Raw genomic sequence first — 22,840 nt, forward strand, 5'->3', positions numbered from 1 at the left:
TTGTCGGCTACTAATTTGGATTAGACAAACATCCGTTTCTATTTTGAGCCTGTTTTATTTAAAAATGGCCAAGGACGCAGCAGCAGCCTTTGGTGTCATCTTAACCCCACTAAGAGCAGGGTCTTGTCTAAGGAGCTACCACTCCCTACCCCAGTCCAGCGCATTGCCATCCTGGGCCTACATCGGGCGGGTCCCCAAGCTGGAGCAGCCAAGGTTGCCCCACAGGGCTACCAGCCGTGGGCATGGCTCCGCTGACAGCCCCTTCCTGCCTTCTTTTTCAGCCCACCCCATCAACCCTCCTCAGCCTTTGCTTCAGGTTTCCTTTGACAGCAAAGGTCAGGAAGAAAGAAAAGAGTGGGCAGTGCCGCCCCCAGGGGCTTAGGGGCGCATAGCATCTTCCTCACCCCTAACTCCTCCAGTGGTTCTTAGGCTGCCTTAAGTCTGCAGCTGAGCTGTAGCAGGCTGCACAGTGCCCCAGGGCTAAGTGTTCTTCCCTGCCTGGAAACAGCTCTGGGCGTTCGTTTGGGCCAGAGGCAGGGAACCAAAATGCTGCTGATGAGAAACCCATTTCTGGTTTTGGCAACACCTTTAATCCAATCAGGTAAGTAGTAACTGCTCCCTTTACTTACAAGAAGATTGGGACTCAGGTAGTGCCGTCCCACTTTAAAAACTAAAGTCTTGTGACTGCTGATCTTGGCTACTCTGCAGTGCCGTCTGGAAGCATGTCTCATACACTCAAATCCCACATGTCCTCTAGCCCACAGCAGCAGGCCATGGCAGAAAGACGTGAGCGCGTGGCGCCAGTGCTAGGCAAGTGGAATGTCAGAGCAGTGGTGCGAGGTTGGGGGGCATACGCCACGTTTTGGGGGACAATAGCAATTGGCGTGGCAAGTGGTCCAGGACAGCCAATATGCACAGAGCACTGAGAGCCCCAGGGCTCCCCACCCAGCATGGGTCGGGTCTGGTCCACAGGACTGCTGGCTACCGGGAGCTCCTTGCAAATGCGCTCCCTGGTTCCCACCCCAGAACTACTGAAAGTGTGGCCTGGGATTCTACAATCTACACGTCAACACTCATCTCCAAGTGCTCTTTTTTTCAAGGAACATGATCATGGAGCATCGATTATGGGCAGAGCTAGGTGTTAGGTATGTAGTCGTGATGGGAGGTCCCATGGGATGTTTGCCCAGGACAGGCCCAATTTATGCCTCGTGTCCCAGCGTAATTTTTAAAAAAATTTATAATGCTATTTCAGTTTTTATATAATTGATGTTTTTTTTAAAAGTCAATTCACTCTTTATAATGTATAGTTTTGCAAGTTTGGCAAACACATGTGGTCAAGTCACCCCACCACCATCAGGTATAGAGCAGTTCTGCCACCCCCACCCTCCCGAGTCCCTTTGTCATTAACCCCTCCCTCAGTCCCCAGTGCTTTACACATACCAAGTTTGAGGACCAGTTTCACTGGGAGTGTGGGTGGGAATCCCCTAAATGGCTGCACGTGTGTGTGTGCAAACACGAAACGTCCCTTTGATTCTGATGTGGGCTCCTCGTGGAGCTGAGGGGGTGCTGCTCCCCAGCGTAGCATGCCATGGCATGCACAGGGCATGACCAGCCAAGAGTTCCAATGAAGCAGTCTTGGGTACTTCCTGGACAGCTGCTCTCTGTAGTGGGGCATTCTTAAGACAAGGTGTGTGCCATGGAGAGGAATCGAGGTGTATCAGGCTCTGTGCTGAGGACCTTTCTGATTCACTGGTCTCTGGGAAGGGTACTACAGGTCTCCCCTCTGTTTGTCCTTCTGTCAATACGTTTTATTCTTCCTTTCCCCTGTTTTCTGAGAAGCTCACATTCCTTCTCTCAGTTAATTCATCATCGGAATGACAGATGAGAATTCTTTCATCCCATAATTAAATTTAATCTGATCTTGGACTTCCTCTCTGATGGCTTTATCTCTGAAGTGATCCATCATCCAACATCTTGTCACGATGATGCATTGTGCCAATGAGGCACTCGTGCGCCACTGGAGTGACAGGGCTCCAACGAGCTGTGGACATGTGGGAGGCGCCTGGAAAACACAGAAGTTAATGACATCCAGCAGCCTCTTGGCTTCCAAACAAAGTCCTGTAAGAGTTGGGGCTCAGGGAATGGAGCCATCGGGAGCACTTGGGAGTTAACTACCCACAGAAGGATGGCGTTGGCCCCACCCCCAAACAGGCATATGATTCTGGGAAAGGGCTTCCCACATCTGGTACGAAGCAACCCCAGTAATCCCCTCCGATTCCTGGAAAGCACCATGAGGTCAAGCAGGAAACCTTGGGCCTTGTGAGCAAACGGTGGGAGGAGTGAGGGCAGAGATTTTTATGTTAGTAAAAACCCACCGCATCCACAGAGACACAGGGAAAGCTGGAGACAACACCAGTGCTGTTTACACATCTGAAGTGCATGTGCACCCCGCAGGTTCCGTATGCTCAATTCCATTTCCTGTTCTTATGCCATATTTTAAAAACCCTCCCCTCACATTCCAGTATGACACGCATAAATTCGTTTTGCCTTGTTGCAGATAGCGGGAGTATCAAGATTTTTTTTGTTCCTCTGACTCATATTCTCGAAAAATATTTAAAACGTTTCTGATTTTATTATTTGGGGTTGTCAGTTCCTGCCTCCTGGGCTTGCCTGCAGCCCACATGCACATCCCCGGGGCTGCCCTCTTCGCAGACCTCCATGAGGGCAGGTTACTGTCTGTGTTTTCTGAGGCCTCTTTCTCTGCTATCTGTTTTCCTTCCCTTTTCTGTTTCCAATTTCCAGTTCCCTCTTTCTGATTATCTCTGAAATGGGTCTCGACATCCACATACAGGGATCTGGAGTAATTGTCTTTCTAAGTTACATACAGAAGTGAATACATGTGTAGTTGATCTAGCTCAAGGAGGGCCCCCGGCTGAGGAAGAATTACTGTACTGTACTCTTTCTTGCTAGAATGAGCTGATGAGCGATTTGTTCCAGAAAATCAGAATCATTAATTGTTTTCCAGTATAGATTCTTAATTTAGAGTTTTATTTCTCCTTAGAAATTTAGTTGCTTTTTCTCCAGACACAAAAAGTAATCCAGGCAGGTTTTGGGTTAATGTGAGGTGTGGAATAAGGAACTCAGACTGAAAAATGCGGTGGTGGCCACATTATCAACTGAACTTTCCTGCCTTGCCCAGAGCTGTTAAATTCAGAGAAAGTCACTGTAATCTTTTTCTTTTTTACTAAAGACTCAACCGCCTTACAGTGAGTTTGAAAAACACAAATTGAAATCATCCATAATCCTATCACCCTAAAACAACTATTATCATTTCTGAGGCTTGTGTTCAGTCTTTGTATTTTTTTATTGTTGTTGTTCTGAAGAACTATCTTGGTTTCTTAGGTTAAGAAACAGCACTGTTGCTTCTGAAGGATGAGGGGGAAGGTGAAGGCTGTTGGTGAAGGTACTTAGGGCCTAAGCATCTCAGAGTCAGTGCAAACAGTAGGTGGCCTTTTAGTTCAGAGTGTTACTTTTTCTCTGGAGCAGCAGTGTCTGTTGAATTATTATTTTGAAATACGTTGCTTGTTTGGAATGGAGAGGGTCTGAGAATATGGCCATTCAAGGGCCAACCCAGGAGAGTTCAGGACTAATGGGTTTCAGGCCACTGGTGCAGGACGCCGGCTCGGGAGAGTGGTTCACACTGTCGGAGGCCAGGAAGACCAGATGTGGGCAGCAGAATACCCAAGATTGTCCTCACCACACCACCTGCCTGACTCGGCAGCAAGGGGTTGTACAAAGTGCCACGGATCAGACAACTTGCTAGATTTTCACCCCCGTGGGGCCCACTGAGGCTGGCTTATACACTGACGTTGGTTGTGTGGCTTCCTCCTGTAGCTCCAGGGGTTGAGTATCGTAGGTGATGGGCCCTTCTTTCAAGGAGCCCCTATCAGTCATCTTGTCTGCCTGATCCTGCTCCCACAAGATAGGTTCATGTCTGAAATTCCTGCAGAGGCTGAGTCTGTGGCTCCCCCATGGAGACGGAGGTGTCAACCAGCCAGGTCTTGAAGGTGAATCCAAGAAGCCTTGCAGGAAGGACTTGTGCATAGGACGTGGGTTTCGTCAGATCAGCCTCAGTGTCTGCCACGTAAATAGTTGGTTTGGCCATGAACAGGCCAAGGTTTCAGGAGAGGACGATGAATTCTGTTTGGGGCAATGTGAGCTTTTTTTTTTTTTTTTTTTTTTTTTTTTTGGGGGGGGGCGCCTTGGAAACCCTAATAGTGATGTCTTCCAGGCAGCCGAATATTCCAGTCCGGTGCTGAGGACAAATGGGGCTCTGGGGTGGGTGTGAGGGAGCAGCTGTTGACACTAGAAGGGTGAGTGTCACACCCAGGAACGGTAGTGTCAAATGCTGCTGCCCAGAGTAAGCTAGACCGCGCTGCATGGAGGTGTAGTAACAACGCACCTGTGGGTGAGAGGACTCTCCAAGGAGCATGGAGCAGGTGCAGGGAGAAAGGGAGGCGATGGGGAGAGCTCTCCAGAAGCTTGACTTTGAGAGAAGGCAAGAAGACAGGTGGGATGGCTGCCGGGGCTGGAACTGGAGAGCACATTTAAGGCAAAGTGAAGGGGAGTGAAAGTCTAAACAGAAAGGAACTAATTACATTTCTAAAACATTAGTGGAAAATCCAGAGAACACTGAAGATTAATGCTCTGTCACCTGAATTTGAGCAAAACTAAGTTTCCCCTGGGTCAAGTAAGGGGATGTGGGAGCAGAAATTTAGGCCTTTTTTCTGAGAGAAATTTATGAATTTATCTCAACAGAAACAGAAACTGACTGACCTGCCAGCCTAGAATTAGGCCTCTGAGAACTACAATTTCTAGCTCAGCCAGCATAGCTTACAGAGATGAAGGCCCCACATCCCAGGCATTCTCTCCGACTAAGGAGGCTGGGGCACCTGGTGGGCCATGTACATGTGTTAATGGTGAATGAAGAGTCACAAAGGGTGTATGAGCTCTTGGCAGGAGAAGCCCGGATGCTTTGGCCAGGCCCGTGCTGCGGCCGTGAGGTTAGCCCAGGGTGGCCGCAGCCTGGCACGAGCTCCAGGATAAGCTCCTGGGCTCAGGTGGCAGGTGAATGTGGCCACGTGAGAGGAGCCAGTCTAGGTGGAGAGGTCCACAGACTGAGGAAGGAGAAGGCACTGTGCCAAGGGGAGTTTTGGCTTCTAGAATTGAGAGAAAATATATCGTCTTTTCAGTTGAAAGTATAAAATGGAAAGTGTCCCCACATTTTTAGGGTTAAACACCATTATGCAAATTAACAGACCCAGAACGAGGCCTGGAGTGTAATGGCCATTCGGTGATATTCAAACCTGGACCTGAATCTCGGGGGCTGGCTCCATTTCAGTGCATCTTCACATCCACTGTCACATGTGAATGTCACACTCAGGCCCGCATCTAAGGCTCTGAATCCCCATGTGGGCGAGGCTGACCAAGTTAATGGTTTGCCTGGGACACATCAGGGAACATGCCAGAAGCAGAACATGGGCGCAGCTCTTATCCTCACTGCAAAGGTGTGGAGGAGGGGCACACATCAGAGATGAGAAGCTGTGAGCTAAGGGCCTGGGGCATCCATGGGACCCAGGGTAGCTTTATGGATACAGAGGTGAGTACCAACAGTCCAGTGCAAAACCTTAGCCTTCCAGGAATCGGGCCTGTTCCAGGCCAGGCACACAAGGTCTGGATCAAACCAGGGAAGTTCAGTCGGAGAGGGAAAGAGGAGGGCAGGGCAAGAGCAGGGGGCAGGATGCAGACTTTCCTGGGCCAGGTGTCTGACACAAGAAACCGCTGACCCAGCCCAGGAGAGCCTTGGGTAGCTGAAAGGCTGCCTGGGGGCACGCAGCTGCCCAGTACTTGGGGCAGCACCCCTGACCTTAGAGACAAAGGCTCTGGGAGAGGACAGGCAGCCTGGGGTAGCTGAGTGCCAGGAAGGAGCCAGAGCCAGGACATGCGGGCCCTGTGGGGCCACACGGGAGTCTGTAGGGAAGAACTGAAGTCTTCGGTGAAGCAGAAGCAAGGCTCTGTCCTCTACGGGCAAAGTCAGGGAAATAAGCGTAACACACATACAGGGCTTGCTATGTACCACATCCTCTTCTCACTCGTTTATTGAATTTCGTAACTACCCTACTTGGTAGGTTTACCAAATCCTAAAATTGTCCCCATTTTGAAGATGAGGAAACAAAGCCCCGCAGGGCTAAAGTAACTGGCCCAGGACCATAAAACCATTAAGTGGCAGAGCTTGGATTTCTTCAGCAAGCTTCAGAGTCCAAGTCCTCACCCATGTAATATTCTGCCCCTTTGGTGACACGGCACAAAGCCAGGGATGCTTTATCAATTATAAAAATGAGAATGTGAGACAGATTTAACTAAGATCGAGCTAAAAAGGGAGCAGAGGATACAATCTTACCTTCCTATTTCACACATTGAAAAATAGTCTGTGTTACTGTTCCTTTAACAGTCAGGGTGGGCTTGGAAGGCATGCTTAGGAATTTGCTTCAGGCCCCTGGGAGGTCGGAGGCAGCTCTACTGCTCACCTTCCCTCTCCCACTTGCTCTTCTGACCACACACCTAGGGGACCCTTCTCCAAGGGGCCCCAGCTCTCTCGGTAAACTATGTGGGCCGGGCCCTGCCACCCCCTCCATTGGCACTGCCCTGATCCACCCACTGGCTCCTGCACCTGTCTCTGCAGGGTCCCCATTCATTCTAAGTAGCAATTGCATTTTCTGAAAACATAACTCTGTAATCCAGCATGATGAGTCACCAGTGACGGAAGAAGGAAGACTGAGGAGGGAGGCCTCTGGGGCCATCCCACCTCCAGAAACTGGCTCTCTGCAAAATAAATAAATAAATAAATAAATAAATAAATAAATAAATAAATAAATAAATAAATAAATAAATAAATATCTGGTTCTCTAAAATGCCTTCAAAGTATCCAGATATATACTTTAATTAACTTTATTGAAGTATAAAGTAAATACAATGAACTGTATTTACTTAAAGTACTCATATAAATCTGACAAGTTTTGACAGCTGTACACATCTGTAGCATTGCCTCCCCAATGAAGATACAGAACATTTCCATCCCCCTCACCCCAGGCCCAGAGATTCCTCCTGCCCCTTTTCTCCAGCCCCAGCTCCAAGGCAGCCACCTCTTGTCCTCTCTGGATACAATTTGGAGACATTTGTTTCGTATTCAGTATGGTATTTGGCATGCCCTGACAGTGATGGAGAAAGGCTATTTGTTTCTAAGAATATTCATGTACACATGTAGTCACCAGAAACCATTCTTGTGGCTTCTGCCAAGCCACAAACAAATTCACCCTAAAGCAGGTTTGAATCAATGGAACCCATATCTTTGTGTCATGTGTAGAAGGTGGGTAAACTCCATTTTTCATTTAGCCATGGTTTTCTACTGACTAGGCCTGATTTTAAAGTGATGAGAAAGACCCTTAACATGAAAGCAATTGCAAGCCATGCTTTTATTGACAATACAATGGATTTTGCTATGTTCCAGAGTCATTCCACAATAATCTGGCTGGTTTTTGTTTATCTGGCTATACCCTGGATGTTTTAATTTTCCCTCAAGGCTGTCAAATGTGGGTTAATAGCTGTGTGTGCTTCTTAGATCATCTCAAACAGAAATTTCTTTTTTTCTCCTAAGTGAGAATTAACTCTATTTGAACTCAGAGGTTTTTCTCCTAATGCTTTAGTGTTGTGGGTAATGACATTCATTTCTCCTCTTGGGCCCAGCAGCCAAAGCTAGAATAATCCCATTCAATTCAAAAGACATTTATAGAACATTTGCTTTTTGCCAGATACTTTTCTCATTCCTCATGCTGTACAGAAATGCATAGGATAGTGCTGTCCTAAAACAACAACAACAACAACCTGTAGCAAGGAAATACACATCCATAAAATACACGATTATGTAAGTTGAGAGGCACCACAACTGTGTGGGGGCTGTGGGAGCCAGTGGAAGATGGTAGGGGTACATTGGGGACATCCTCCATGTAGGGCTCTTTTTGAGAAATCTCAAGTCATCTGTCAGACTAAGCCAAGAAGCTAAGATTTAAGCCTGAAGGGGTCAGCTGGAGCCCTGTAGTGGAATGTCGTGGTGAAGAGTTCACCCTTAAATCAGTGGGCAGAGGGAGCAACTGAATGCTGAGGCAGGGGATGACATGCTCTGAACCTGAAGGATTGGGTAGGACAGATGGCAGCTAGGAAGTCCTAGAGGGAGGAGGACCAGTTACAAAGCTACTGCAGCAATTCAGGTCTAAGAAGAGTCTGTCCTGGGATACTAGGAGAAAACATCTCAGAGACATATACAGGCAGGAACTGTAAGACTGTAACTTTGTGGATGAGGGAGAGGGAGAGGAAAAGGAAAATGTGATTCAAGTTGACAAACCTAGACCCTAGGGAGAGATCAGGGCTATGGTGTACCAAGGGGAGCCAGCTGTCTGGTGACCACAACTGGAAAAGTGAGTGTCAACAAGTTTCAGGCAGGCATCAGCTCAGAAGAGGGAGCCCCTCCCATGATATGTGAGCACATGCTTCTCCTCCTATGGGCAGGGTTACCTTGGCAACCGTGAGCATCGTACTGAGGTGACAAATTCCACAGAGAGTGGGTTGGCCATAATTTTATAGGTGAACATACAGAGAGAAGATGATGAGCTAGCTTCTAACAATAGAGCAGGTTAGATGCTTTGAAGTCTCCCCACTACTTATAACTAGGTTCCAGATCATCTACAACAGATATCATTTAAAAACCTTTCTAGGTAAACAACAGCAACTGTATGCATTAGCTTTTGCTGCGTAACAAATCACCCCAAGGCATTTTCCCATAAACAAAATCTGACAATCACCAAAGGAACTTCTAAGTAATGTACTTCAAGAAGAAAGAAAATGACCCCAGAAGAATGTCTTGAAGCAAGAATGAATTCCAATCAAAGAAATTTATAAACATATAGGTAAATCTAAACAAGTATTTCTTACCTAAAATAACAATGTCTTTTTGGGGTGGGGAAATATAACCAAAACATTGAACAGAGGTGACGAAATTTTGTATCCTAATGTTCATGAATTTTATTGAGTGGAAGTAGATGTTAAGATATTGAATAACATTAGATTTTGCTAAGTTGTTAATGGTTAAATTCCAAGAGTGAACAATAGAATAACAGAAATGGAATATAATTTCCTAATATGTGGAGGGGAACAATGAAATATGATAATATTCCAACAAATAAATAAAAATGTAGCCAGTCCAAACAAAGGCAAATAGAAGAGAAAAACAGGGAAGGTTGGACACAAAGTATAAGAAAGATAGTAGAAATAAGTCAAATGTATCATTAATCACAATAAAAACAAATGGACTAATCTTTCTGATTAAGAAACAGAGACTATCACCTCAATTTTTTTAAATTCCAGGAGTAATCTGTTTTCAAGAGATACATTTAAAACACAAGGAGAGGGAAATGTTGAAAGCAAAAGGATGGAAAAGGGAATGGCCAGCAAATTCTAAAGAGCAGAAAGCTGGAGTAAGTACATTAATATCAAACAAAGTAGCCTTCCACACAAAATGCATTATTAAAGATGAATGGTATCATGTCATGATGATGAAAGATTCAACTCACCAGGAAGACAGAGTCATTCTTAATTTGGATGCACTTCGCAAATCTGTCATGTTCTCTCTTCCTTCAGTGTCACCACTTGAGTTCAGTTTTCCATCAGCCCGGGACTTCCGTCACGCCCCATGCAGTTCATTCTCCACTCAGCAGCCAGTGTGGCCATCTCACTGCTCAGATGGCTCCTCGTATAACACCCCGATTCCTGAGTGTGGTGCGTCTGTATGGTGCAGGCTCATCTGTAGTGTCCCCGCCCTCCCTACTTCTGCCCCATCACAGCCGTTACACCATCATCTCCTCTGGTCTGTAGTCCTTTGGATGCGCTACTGCCTTTGTCTGGTCTGGTCTGCCCTCTCCTACTCGTTTGGTTGGCTTAAATGCACCCTCCTCAGGCAGCCTTCTCTGCCCTCCCTCTTCTGGACTGGGGCCTTTCCTCTTCTGGCTCTAAGACGACATTTAGTATATTTCATAGCATTATTTCACACGTTGTCATCCTCACCTCTTTATTTGCCTGCTTACTTGAGTAAGGTGTGAGCTCCTTGAAGGCATGTACTGTGTCATTCATTCATGATGTCAACAGGACTTTATTGAGCACTTACTATGGGCCAGGCACTCTTCTAAGAGCTAGGGACAAGGCTAGAGATAAAAAAGACAAAGCTTCAGCCTTCGTACCTCACACATGCTAGTGAGGGAGCCAGACAACAAAGTCTGTAAATAAGGAACACATATAGTCTATTAGAAGATAATATGTGCTTGGAGAGAAATACGGCAAGGGAGGGAGGAGCAAGTGGTGGAGGTGACATTTTAAATAAGATAGGCAAGAGAAAAAATTTCCAAGAAGATGACATTTGGGCAGAACCTTGAAAGAGATGAGGGAGTGAGCCATTCTTATATTGGGGAAGAGCATTCAAGAGAGAAGGAGCAGCAAGTTCAGAGGCTCTGAGCAGCAGCTGTGGCCTGTTAGCGAACAACACGGCGACAAGTGTGGCTGGAGCAACATGAGCAAGGGGCAGAGTGGTGGGAGTTGGGCTCAGGAGCTATGATTAGATTGTGTTGGTCTTAGATTGTGTAGTCCATAGTAAGGCGTTTGGACGTTTATTTTGAGTGAGGTAGGAAGACTTTGGAGGCTGTTGAGTGAAGGAATGGCATGGCCTGACTCCAACTTATGGTAATATAATTTTAACATCATATTTTAAAAGCAATCACTCTGAATGCTATATTGGAAAAAGACCAAGGGAGGCAAGGATGGGAGCTGGGAGACCAATTAGGAGGCCATTGTAGTAATCTAGTCCAAAGATGACGGTGGCTTGGAACAAGGAGGTAGCAGTGGAGGTGAAATCGGGACATGCTTTGCTAATGGACTGAATATGGTCGGTCAGAGGAAGAGACAAATAAAGAGAAAACCAAAGTGTTTGGCCTAAGCAACAAGGAGGATGGGGATGTCACTACGAGGAAGGAAGAGATGCTGGATGAGCATCAGGAGGACGGTGGGTTACACAGAGGAGGAGGAATTTGCTTTGGGTCATGTAAATTTGAAATGCTCATTAGATACCCAAGTGGCACGTCAAGTGGGGAGTTAGACATACTAATCTAGAACTGGGTAGGAAGTTTGGTTTGGAGATAGATTTGGCACAATTAGCAAAGTTAGCACAGATGCTACTGAGAGCCCTGAGAATGGCAAGCTCTGCAGGACGGTGGGTGTTGAGAGAAGAGATGCTGTCACCTGTGCCCAGCACAGCATCTGACCCACAGTCTGTGCCCAATGCAGATGAAGAAAAAGCAATTGAAGTTGATGGTTGACGGAGTAACCTTGTTGATCTTCAGGAGAGTGATTGCAGTGAATTGTGGTGGTGGAAGCCACGTTGCCAAGCTAAAACATCAAAGAGAAGAAGTCCAAGGACTAAACTAGGAGGTAATTAGAGCTGAGTCTAAAGAAGATTTTCTGGGCATAAAGATCCGGTTGTGTTTGTGACTAGGCAGAAATAAAAAGGGAGAAATAATGACTTAAGGTACTTGCAGAGTGAGGAGAGGGCAGAGACTGAAAAGAAGTGAGGAAATGGGAAGGAAGTCGGGTTTTGGGGTATAGGAGAGATAACTTCTCAACAAAGAGGGAGGCAAGATACTCTGAGGGCAGTGAAGGCCCGGGACACCAGGCTGGGGACTGAGGGCAAAGGACATATTTTTTTAAAATCAAGACCCTGACGTGGTGGTAAGGAGTCACACGAGGTGACAGAGAGTCACATTGACTGACAGTCACATGAGGTGAATGAAAAGATGAGAGAGCTGGGCAAGGCCCAGGCACAGTAAGCTCTGGATGGGTCTGCAGTGAATGTGGGCAGTTGGCACTGGCCCTGGCCCTGCAGAAGCAGGAACCAAGAAGACTTCAGAGCCCACAGTTCAGAGTGACCATGAGGTACCAGGATGGTGGCTTGTGGTTCGCAGAAAATGACACTGCTTGCACTAGCAATAGAAGTAAATCTATGGGTTTACCTTGGATTTGGCAACAGTTTCTTTTTTTTTCTTTTTCTTTATTTTATTAGTTTAAGATGTACAAAGCAACGTAATAGTTAGATGTTTAAACCCCTCCTACAGTGATAGCCCACCCCCCAAGCTACTACCCCTCTGACATCTTACGTAGCTGCTACAATACCATTGACCATCTTCCCTATGTTGTACTCCACATCCTATATATTTATACCTATATATTTATATATACCTATATATTTAGTTATAGTTGACATTCAGTATTGTTCTACTTCAGCTCTTCAGGTGTACAGCACACTGGTCAGCCCTCTACACAGTCCATGACGTGATCCCCCTGATAAATCCAGTGCCCGTCTGGCACCTTACATGACCTTTACAACATTGTTGATTGTATTCCCCACACTGTATTCACTATCCATTTATATTTCTTAATGCCTTCACCTTTTTCACCCTGCCCCAACCCCATTCCTATCTATCACCCTCTGATAGATCTGGCACCTTACCTAGTTATTACAATATTGTTGGCTATATTCCTTATGCTATAATCTACATCCTCGTGACTACTGTATAACACCCAATTTGTTCTTAATCTTATCCCCTTTCACCTGTCCTTAATCCCCCTCCCATCTTAGAGAAGTCCCCCTAAGATTCCTTGTAGTGCTGATTTGGTGGTGATGAACTCCTTCAGCTTTTTCTTGTCTGGGAAGCTCCTTATCTGTCCTTCAATTCTAAATGACAGCTTTGCTGGGTAGAGCAATCTTGGTTGTATGTTATTGCTTTTCATCACTTGGAATATTTCCTGCCACTCCCTTCTTGCCTGCAAAGTTTTTGTTGAGAAATCAGCTGACAGTTTTATAGGGGCTGCCTTGTAGGTAACTAACTGCTTTTCTCTTGCTGCTTTGAAGATTGTCTCTTTGTATTTAACATTTGGCATTTTAATTATGATGTGTCTTGGTGTGGGCTCTTTGGGTTTATCTTGTTTGGGACTCTCTGTGCTTCCTGGACTTGTATGTCTATTTCCTTCACCAGGTTACGGAAGTTTTCTGTCATTATTTCTTTGACAAGGTTTTCAATTCACTGCCCTCTCTCTTCTCCTTCTGGTACCCCTATAATGCAAATGTTGGTACACTTGATATTGTCCCAGAGACCCCTTAAACTCTCCTCAATTTTTTGGATTCTTTTTTCTTTTTGCTGTTCTGGTTGGACGTTTTCTGCTACCTTATCTTCTACATCGCTGGTTGGATCCTTTGCTTCATTTAATCTACTGTTGATACCCTGTAATATATTCTTTGCTTTCATTATTGTATCTTTTATTTCTGACTGGTTCTTTTTTATGGTTTTTGTCTCCATTTTCATGCTTCTTATCTCTCTGTTGAAGTTCTCCCTGAGATCATTGAGCATCCTAATAACCAGTGTTTGGAACTCTGCGTCTGATAGATTGCTTATTTCCATTTCGCTTAGTTCTTTTTCTGGAGCTTTGTTCTGTGCTTTCATTTGGGACATGTTTCTTTGTCTCCTCATTTTGGCTGCCTCCCTGTGTTTGTTTCTATGTATTAGGTAGGGCTGCTATGTCTCCTGGTCTTAGTAGAGTGGCCTTGTGTAGTAGGTGTCCTGTGGGGTTCAGTGGCACAGTCTTTCCAGTCACCTGAGCCGGATGCTCCAGGTGTGTCCCTTGTGTGGGTTGTGTGTGCCCTCCTCTTGTAGTTGAGCCTTGGTTGATAATTGCACATCAATAGGAGGGACTGACCCCTAAGCTCACTGGTTGTGAGGACTGGCCTTGACTACAGGGGAAGAGTTGTTGTGCAGGGGCTGATCTTATGGAGCAGGATCTGCCTCAGCAGGACTCTGGTGTCTGCCCAATCTGCTCCTTGGGTGTGTTGTACTTGTAGGCAGCTGGGTAATGCTCCAGCTTGTTTTGAAGCTGGCCACTGGGGGCTCCAGCCCCAGGACCACCTTCGAGGGAATCCTCTGTAGGTCTACTTCAGCCACAGCCCATGCCCTACCTGGGGCCACCCAGAAGAAGACAGAAAGAAATCCACAGATGGCTGCTGCCCATGCTATGCTTGGAAACTCCTTGAGAGTCTAAGCCGTGAACTAAGGCCGGCTGCTGCTAGTGCTGGCTTAGGGCTGCTCAGCCAGATGTTGCTTCTCTGGGTTCTGCAAACCTTTGAGAGACCCTAGGAAAGTCTGCAGCTTGAGCCAAGGCAGGTGGTCTGCACACATAAAAGCCACTGAAAGCAGCCTAGGTGTGCCTGAAAGTTGGGCGGAGCAGGGTCTCAAATAGCCAGGCGTAGCAAATGAACAGCAGAGACCAGATATGGTGGCCGCCTGCGTCTGCACACTGGGAAAGGGGAGGGCTCAACAAAGAAACAATGGCCTCCGCCAGCTCCCCCATCCAGGAGAAAACCGCCTCTCTAGCCCTCATCCCAAGCCCGGTAACTCAGTTCCCCACCTGCTGGCTTTCCCCTGCTGCCCCAGTGCTGGACTTCAGAGCGAGTGATTGCACTGGTGGGTAAGTCCGTGTGTGGTCCCTTTAAGAGGAGAGCCTGTGAGTGCAGCCACACTGTCTCACTGAGTCACCATCTCTACTGTTTTTCACAATCAGAAATCATGGGGGCTTCTCTCCCCAGCACTGGAATCCTTCGCTGGGGATTGGCTGGGATCTCTTGCTCATTTAGGGGATGGGGGGACCCCCACAGCTGAAATAGCCCTCATAATCTTTAATGGTCACACGTGGGTGTGGGACCAGCCTGGTCCGTGTCTCTGGCTTTCCTACCAGTCTGGGGGGTGCTTCTTTTGAGCGTCCTTAGTTGAAAGGCTTCAGTTCAGGTTGATTTTAGTCAATTCTCAATAATGGTTGTTTTGCAGATTAGTTGTAATTTTGATGTGGTTGTGAGAGAAGGTAAACACAGCGTTTACCTACTGTGCCATCTCTGTTGTCAAAACCAGGGAGAAGCTGGCAATGATTTCTTAGATCAAAAAGCACAAGTAACCAAAGAAAAAAATAGATAAATTGGACTTTATCAAAATTAAAAACTTTTCAGCTTCAAAGAACCCTATCAAGAAAGTGGGGGAAAAAACCCACAGAAAGGGAGAAAATATTAATAAATCATATATGTGAAATCGGTCTAACATCCAAAAATATGAAGAACTCTTACGACTCAACAATAAAAAGATAACCCAATTCAAAACTGGGCAAAGGATCTGAGTAGACATTTCTCCAAAGAAGATAAGCTGATAATGTTCACCATCATTAGTTATTAGGGAAATGCAAATCAAGACCCCAGTGAGATGCCACTTCACACCCACTAGGATGGCTTGAATTTAATTTTTTTTTTTAACAACAATACCAAGAGTTGGCCAGGATGTAGAGAAATTGGAACCTGGTTCGCTGTTGGTGGGAATGGAAAATGGTGCAGCTGCTTTGAAAACAGTTCGACAATTTCTCAAAAAGTTAAACATAGACTTACCATACGACCCAACAATTAGCAATTCTGCTTCTAGATTTATACCTAAGAGATTTGAAAACATACCTTCACACAAAAACTTATACATGAGTGTTCATAGCGTCATGCTTCATAATAGCCCAAAGTGGAAAGAACCCAACATCCATCGCCTGGTGAATGGAAACAGTGGTCAAGAGGAGGCGGGACACTCCCACGCCCTGAAGGGAGACATGACGGCATATGGATCTCTGTTGCGCCGAACACTTGACAGGAGATGACAGGGAAGAGTTAGAGAAGACATTATGGATTGGAGAGAATTGCACTGAGGTCCAGCAATGGTGAAGCCAGAAAGTTCTAGAGAAACACCAATAAATGGCATTTCCAGGCTGGGAAACCACTAGAGCAAAACCCTGAAGGCAGGGAAGCCTGTTGACATGCAGAAGTCAGAGAGCAGAGGTCCTTAAGGAGGGAGCATGGGGGTAGGAAGCATTGGGTGGTGGGCTAGGCAGACTCCCAATCCAGGGGCACATGGGTGATGGCAGGTCCCAGTGCTCATGGCTCTGCTGCCTCATTGGGGAGAAGCAAGTGTGAGACCTGGTGGCCTGACTTAACTTTCAGGTTCCTTTCAGACCATAGCATCTTTCCCCTGACGCTGGCCCCTTGGCCAGGCCAGTGCACCTGTACACGCGGCCTCATATTTGTGGTGTGAGAAATGACCTTCCCAGGAGCAGAAATCCTGCAGGCTGTCCTCACCTGCCCTGCCCGCCCTGATGCCTGCATGGCTTGGGGCTGGTGTGTGGCCTTTGCAGGTCCTAGCAGCCTGGGTCTCAGTGTTTTCATGCCCTCACAGACGTCAGACGGAGAGACTCTCACTCTCAGTGGCATTTAGCTTCACTCTTGAAACATCTGGGTCACAGATCTGTTCAGTTAATTAATGTGCTTAGCGCTGCTCATTTGCCTGCTGGATAATAGATTGATTCATAATTTCAATAAGCAGCTGTGTATATCTTTCCCCTGAACATAACGGCAGCTTGCTGTCATTCATCACTCGCATTTGGTGAATTCAGATACATTTGGACACATTGTTTAGGGAGGGGTAAGGGAGGGTTTACTGATTTTCTTACTATTTTGCCTCTAACAGTTACTCTGATTTGAAAGTACTTTGGGGTTAAAGTGCATGTTAACTGCATCTCTCTCAAGAGCACTTAATAAACTCCTGTCTTTTGTTTCAGCGGGGACCAGGCGGGCTCCCCATTGGGGATAGAGCAGAGGGCTTCTGAGTAGCTTCCACCAGGAGGCGAGAGCCCCTGTGGAGAATCTTCACCCCTGGAGAAGAGGCACTTGTGTCCCTAGGCAGAGCTGCCTTCTTACTCCTTTGTAAGTAGTCAAAGGAAATGCCCAGGCCCCCGGAAGGAGGCCGGGGTCACCTGGGAGGAGGTCCCTTGGCTGCACACCTGCTGGGCCAGGGCCTCCAACCACCCGGTCTCTAGCGACCCAAGGAGAGAGGCCAGGACCCAGCCAGGTGACCACATAGCTTCACACTTCCGTTTCCCCATCTGTAAAATGGGGAGAATAGTAGAACCTATCTCACGGGATTGTTACGGAAATGCCACTCTTTGTTCTCTGTACAATGCTTAGAAATTATGCATAGTGTCTTCAGTACATGCCAGCTGGTAATTTTGTTTTGTTAATTTATGAGGAACCGGTTGTGTATTAGCAATCATCACTCCTACCCCAGCCACCTCTCAGAACTGTAAGAACGAGCAAGAAGGGTGTGCGTGCCTGTCTCACTGCCCTCACTAGCTCACGCGGAGCCTTCTCGGGGGGAAAGTCAGCCCCTTCCTTACTTCCCAGAAGCCTGTCTGCAGCTGCACACAGAGGATTCTGCAAAACGTGCTTGTAGAGTTTAAATAAGTAGATTGCCTGCATTTTTTATTTTTATTTTGACAATATATAGCATTGTTTTATAAATTTAAGATATATGTTAATGATATCATACAATCTGAATATGTCCATACTTATCCCCCCTCACAATCATTTTTTAATTTTGTCATAGAAAAAAATACTGTTCTATATTTCATTATTCAAAGAACTAACTTTTGGCTTCTTCAACGCGTCTTTTAAAATTAGTTTTCGGTGTACAGAGCAACACAGTGATCATACATTTACACACCTGATACCTCCAACAAGTCTACTACCCACCTGACACTGTACATGATTGTTAGAACATTACTGGCTATTTTCCCTATACTGTACTTTACATCCCTATGACTATTTTTTTTTCAATTGCAGTTGACATTCAATATTATTTTATATTAGTTTCAGGTGTATAGTGCAGTGGTTAGACATCTATATAATTTATGAAGTGATCCCCCCAATAAGTCTAGTACCCCTCTGACACCATACAAAGTTTTTACAACATTATTGACTATATTTCCCATGTTGTACTTTACTTCCCCGTGACTATTTTGTAACTGCCAGTTTGTGCTTCCTAATCCCTTCGCCTTCCTCACCCATCCCCGCAGCCCCCTCCCATCTAGTAACCATCGGTTTGTTCTCTGTGTCTCTGGGTCTGTTTTGTTTGTTTGTTCTGTTCTTTAGATTCCACATATAAGTGAGATCGTATGGTATATGTCTCTCTCAGTCTGACACACCCCACTCAGCACAGTCCCCTCCAGGGCCATCACGATGTCACACTGCATTTTTTTCAATGCTGAAGTTTACTGCATTTGCAATGTGTTCATCCACAAACGTGCTTTGAGCACTTGGCCTGTGGGTTCTCTCCTAGAAGGAATGAAATAAATTAGACACAGCCCTGCCTTTAAAGGAGCATGAGTGATAGGTGTATGCATTTATTCAAAAGTTGGAATGCAAAGTTCAAACAACACAGACAGGCAGGAGAGGGGAACAATGAAGTAGTAGGGGCCCTGCTGGGGGAAGGGTTGGCAGGCAACACCACGTCTGTATCAGTTAGCTATCGCTGCACAACTACCCCCAAACGTAGTGGCATAAAACGATATGCATGTATTATTGCTCATGAGTGTATAGACCTGCGGATGGTTCTCTGATCTGGACAAGGCTTGGCTGGTTTGGGCTGGATTCATTCAGGAATCTCTTATCAGCTCGGAGGTTGGCTGACCTCGGATGACCTCATCCACTTGTCTGGTGGTTGACTGGCTGTTGCTGGAGACAGGCGTCTCTCATCCTCCAGCAGTCCGCCCTGAGCTGCCTGCCATGGGGCAGTGGGGTTACAAGAGGCGGAAGGATGCAGGCTCTAATTCAGGACAGGCACATCCTCGCTGCTGCTGAGCTCTGCTGGCCAAAGCAAGGCACCAGCATGCAAGGGATGGGGAACTACACTCCACTTGATGGAGATTGCTGCAAAGTCACATTGCCCCCGGTGTATAGAAGGAGAACGAAGGATGTGCCATTGTTGGAATCTACCACCACCTCCGAGGGCTCCTTGCAGTACATGGAGCAGAAAGCAAGTACCGGGACTGTGCTGCACATTTAGGATGTGTCTGCTTTTCTGTCATTATAAAACAATGTTGCAATAAATACTCTAGACATAAACTTGTTGACAGTTCTGATTATTTCACTGGGATAGATTTCTAAACATGAATTTATTGAATCAAAGGACAGGTACATTTTAAAAGCACAAAGTGTATGTTTTGAAATCCCCTTTTTGCAAGGTTGTATAATTTACCCTCTGTCCAGCGCATGTTATGCTAACTTTGACAAAAGAATAAGTTCTTTTTAAAAATGTGGTATCTCGTTGCTGTTTTAGTTTATTTATTTTAATACCTATGAGACTGAATGCTTTTTAATATCTGTTTCTTCTTTTGTGCACTGCCTTTTTGGGCCCCTTGCAGCAGGGTAGCGTTAATTAATCCCAATTTGCAAATGAGGAGGAAATGGAGACTCAGAGACATTAAATGAATTGTTCAAGGTGGCCCAGCCAGCTGGAAGCAGAGTGGAGCTTTAGAAGTCAGCTGCCCTGCTCTGTCACTTATCCCTTCTCACCCACGCTGGACAGAAGGCCAGACTCCTGACACACTGACAAAGACATGCTTGGGAAAACTCAAAGTGGCCCCAGGGAATTGGTATCCAGGCTTAGCAAGCCAGAGAGCTTCCTGGGCAGGGCTCACCTATGAGTTGGGGATGGGGGTGCGGGTGGGGGTGGGGATGGAGGTGTGACACGTCTGAGATGGTAGCCAGGACTGCAGCACTGATGGAGGCATGGGTGAGACCGACAAACCTGAGCCCTGTTTCCTTTCATGGTCTCACCCCTACCTGCCGCTCTGCTTTCCCCAGCTCGCCCGATACACCAAGGAAGGCTTTCTGCACTTGGGAGCCCTGGGGACCACTACGCTCCTCCCCGACACCCGCTGCCTGGTGGACAACTCCAAGAGTCGGTTGCCCCAGCTCCTTGACTGTGACAAGGTCAAGAGCAGCCTATACAAGCGCTGGAACTTCATCCAGGTGAGTGCTCCATCGATAAGGCCAGCACCCAGAGGAGGTGAGGGTGCTGCCGGCCACAGGGCAATCTGGCTTCCCCAGAGTACCTGACAAAGTACACCAGAGGTCTCCTAGCCCTGGGCCCGGTGCGTGGACCCAAAGAATGTTGGGGGAGTTGGTGGGGTGATTTCTGTGGGAGACCGCCTTCGATCCCTACAGCAAGCACAAAGCTAGGTTGGTCCTGATAAATCTTGGGAGCGGTGTATGGGGGTGATTTCCTTGAAATCTGCTAGTACCTACAGGCAGTACGATTTAGAAAGTCAGACCTCGAATATCCCTGGAAATTCCCCATTCTGACACCATCCCCCACCATTGTTCATCACCTAGTTCAGCCATTCAAATTTGGCAAAGCTTATTTATTTTCTGACTTTAGAGTTTCCAGAGGAGGCCCCAGTGACCCTTCCCTCCCCCTGTGCAAAGAATTTTGGTGGGATTTCTCCCCAGGAGGCCATGTACCGGGCACTATGATAGTTAAGCTTCTCCCTCTCTCTCCCCTCTGTCTCTCCCCCCCCCCCCACTCTGCCGCATCTCCTCCCAGAATGGAGCCATCATGAATAAGGGCACTGGCCGCTGCCTGGAAGTGGAGAACCGTGGCCTGGCGGGCATTGACCTCATCCTCCGCAGCTGCACGGGGCAGAGGTGGACGATTAAGAACTCCATCAAGTAGTGGGAAGGAGCTGGGGACCCCAGAGCCTGGCCCCTGGGACAGGGTCTGCCTGTCCTCTGGACCAGCCACACTGGTGGGGGGACAGCCGGGAGCCAGTAGGTGCTGGTGGGCCCCTGAGGCTGCTCCAGGGCAGTGTGGGGGCCCCGGGTGGAGACTTTGTCCACCTCAGGCACTCAGCTGCCACATGGCTCATGCATCCTGGAAAAGCACCCCCAACCCTTCTCTGGGAACCCAGGAGCTGTGTCTTCTGCAGCCCGGATGTGGACCTGGTACCAAGGAGTAAAACATCCACATCTGCTTGTGGTCGTCCCACCGCTGTCAGGACAGGGACAGGCGGGGCCTCTCCTTTCTCATCTCTTGCAGCAGCAGCCGCAGCTTCTGAGTTCCACCCCAGCCCTCAACAAAGTGTGTGTATGTGTGTGGGGGGTGCTCAACCACATCTTAGCTCCCCCTCAGAGGAGGCAGTGAGGCCCTGGGACTCAGTTTCCCCTGAGGTTGCTTCTGCCCAGATGTCCATTCACAGCTCAAGGCAGCCTCCATCCCAAACCTTTCCATCAGGTGACTGTGGGGGCTACAGCTCTGGACTTTTTGGACCCTCCCTGAGATGGCCTGGAAGGAGCTGACACTTCCATGGTCGCCTGGGCACTGGGCTGTTGTGTTCCTGGCCAGCTGTTCTGCCTCTGTCTCCAGGGAGTTGAGGCAGGAGCAGGCTGAGTACACAGGATGGTCGGAGCTGTGAAGGGCCCCAGGCTAAGCCAGGCGCTGCAGCTCTGCCTGCCTGGGGCATAGGACACCCTGCCTCTCAGAGGCTGCTGCAGGGTAGGCAGCAAGGGGCCTCCACCTGGAGCGTAGGGACTGGAGCCAGCACAGCAGAGGGGACCAGGACCCTTGAGGATGCTCTCTGCTCATCCCATTCCAGCCCATACTTGCTGGCTGACGGGAGAAGACAGTCGATTCCTCTCTGAAGAGTAATAATTTTTTTCGATTGCCCTCTGGTTAGGGTGCACTTATAAATCAGAGTTAATATATGGACTTGTGTGCATGCGTGAGTGTGTGTGCCCATGTGGTGCGTGTGGCAGGGTGTGTGCAGCTGCACGTGTGTGGTGCATGTGTGACACCATGTGGCATGTGTGTCTGGGTGTGTGGCAGAGCAGATGTAGTAGTGTGGCTTTGGGCTTGCTGCTTCGCTGCTCACCTGGTTCAGGACGAGGCTGCCAAGAAGCCTCTGGGTGGGGAAGGGGGTGCAGTGGCCAGGCTTCACTGGCCAGGAGGACATGGCTCCGCCTTATCCCATGTGGTCCCCAAAACGGAAAGCTGTCCCTTCTGCCAGTGCCCATCTTTCCCCCTCATGCTATCCCCACAGGCCAAGCCCTGCCCAGAACCAAACCCTGTAGTTGCCTAGTTTGGGGTTCACAGAGTCTCGTTGGGTGGCATCTTGTTGAAGACCACCCCTGCCCTATCTCCCACCTTGTGAAATAAATACATGTGAGCACTTCCCAAAACAGCCTTGTTTGTTTCTTGATTTCTCCTGAGCCCAGGGCTGGGGGAGTTCCTGGGGTGTGCCAGAAGGCTCTTTTGGTTTGAGGGTTTGGTCTTATTAATAGCCAAAGCCCTCATAGCTTGGAGCTGAGACAAAGCCAGCTTGCCCTTGTACTTGCCTCCCCCCACCATTCCCCTGCCACGCCCCAAAGCAGAACAGAACTTGACATTTGGCACTGGATTACTAACCCCCTGCTGACCCCAGATGAGGAGGGTTGGCTGGTGACGATAACTGTAAGGAAGAGGAGGGTGGGGGTGATCTGGCTGAGCGATCCCCATTCATCCCCTCCTGCTGCCAGGCAATGACTCCCACCTCTGGAGACCTTGAAGCCAGTGATGGAAGTATCTGCCCCTTTTGTTCATGGAAAAGTAAAATCCAAAAAGACGCCAGGCCTCTGTCATGGAAGTGCATATGGAAAACAAATGGGGGGAGAGTCCCTTGGGCTATGATGGCCCCAGGCCTCTTTCCTTTGATGAGGCCAAGAAGGCCCATCTTGTTCGGTGTCACACAA

General features: G+C 47.6%; 1 protein-coding gene across 2 annotated transcripts in view; it reads left to right on the forward strand.

Annotated features, from left to right (window-relative positions):
• Nucleotides 1-22,291, forward strand: part of GALNT17 (polypeptide N-acetylgalactosaminyltransferase 17) — a 513,668-nt gene extending 491,377 nt beyond the window's left edge. For both annotated transcript variants that reach the window (XM_019715773.3, XM_088796796.1), the window contains 2 exons: nucleotides 19,919-20,086; nucleotides 20,661-22,291. In XM_019715773.3, the coding sequence (XP_019571332.2) occupies nucleotides 19,919-20,086; nucleotides 20,661-20,789 (297 nt within the window). In that variant the 3' untranslated portion in view covers nucleotides 20,790-22,291. The remainder of the gene's footprint in view (nucleotides 1-19,918; nucleotides 20,087-20,660) is intronic.
• Nucleotides 22,292-22,840: the final 549 nt, after the last annotated feature.

The sequence above is a fragment of the Rhinolophus sinicus genome, chromosome 3, assembly GCF_057876585.1.
Source record: "Rhinolophus sinicus isolate RSI-liver-muscle chromosome 3, RSI-T2T, whole genome shotgun sequence".
Lineage (NCBI taxonomy): Eukaryota > Metazoa > Chordata > Mammalia > Chiroptera > Rhinolophidae > Rhinolophus > Rhinolophus sinicus.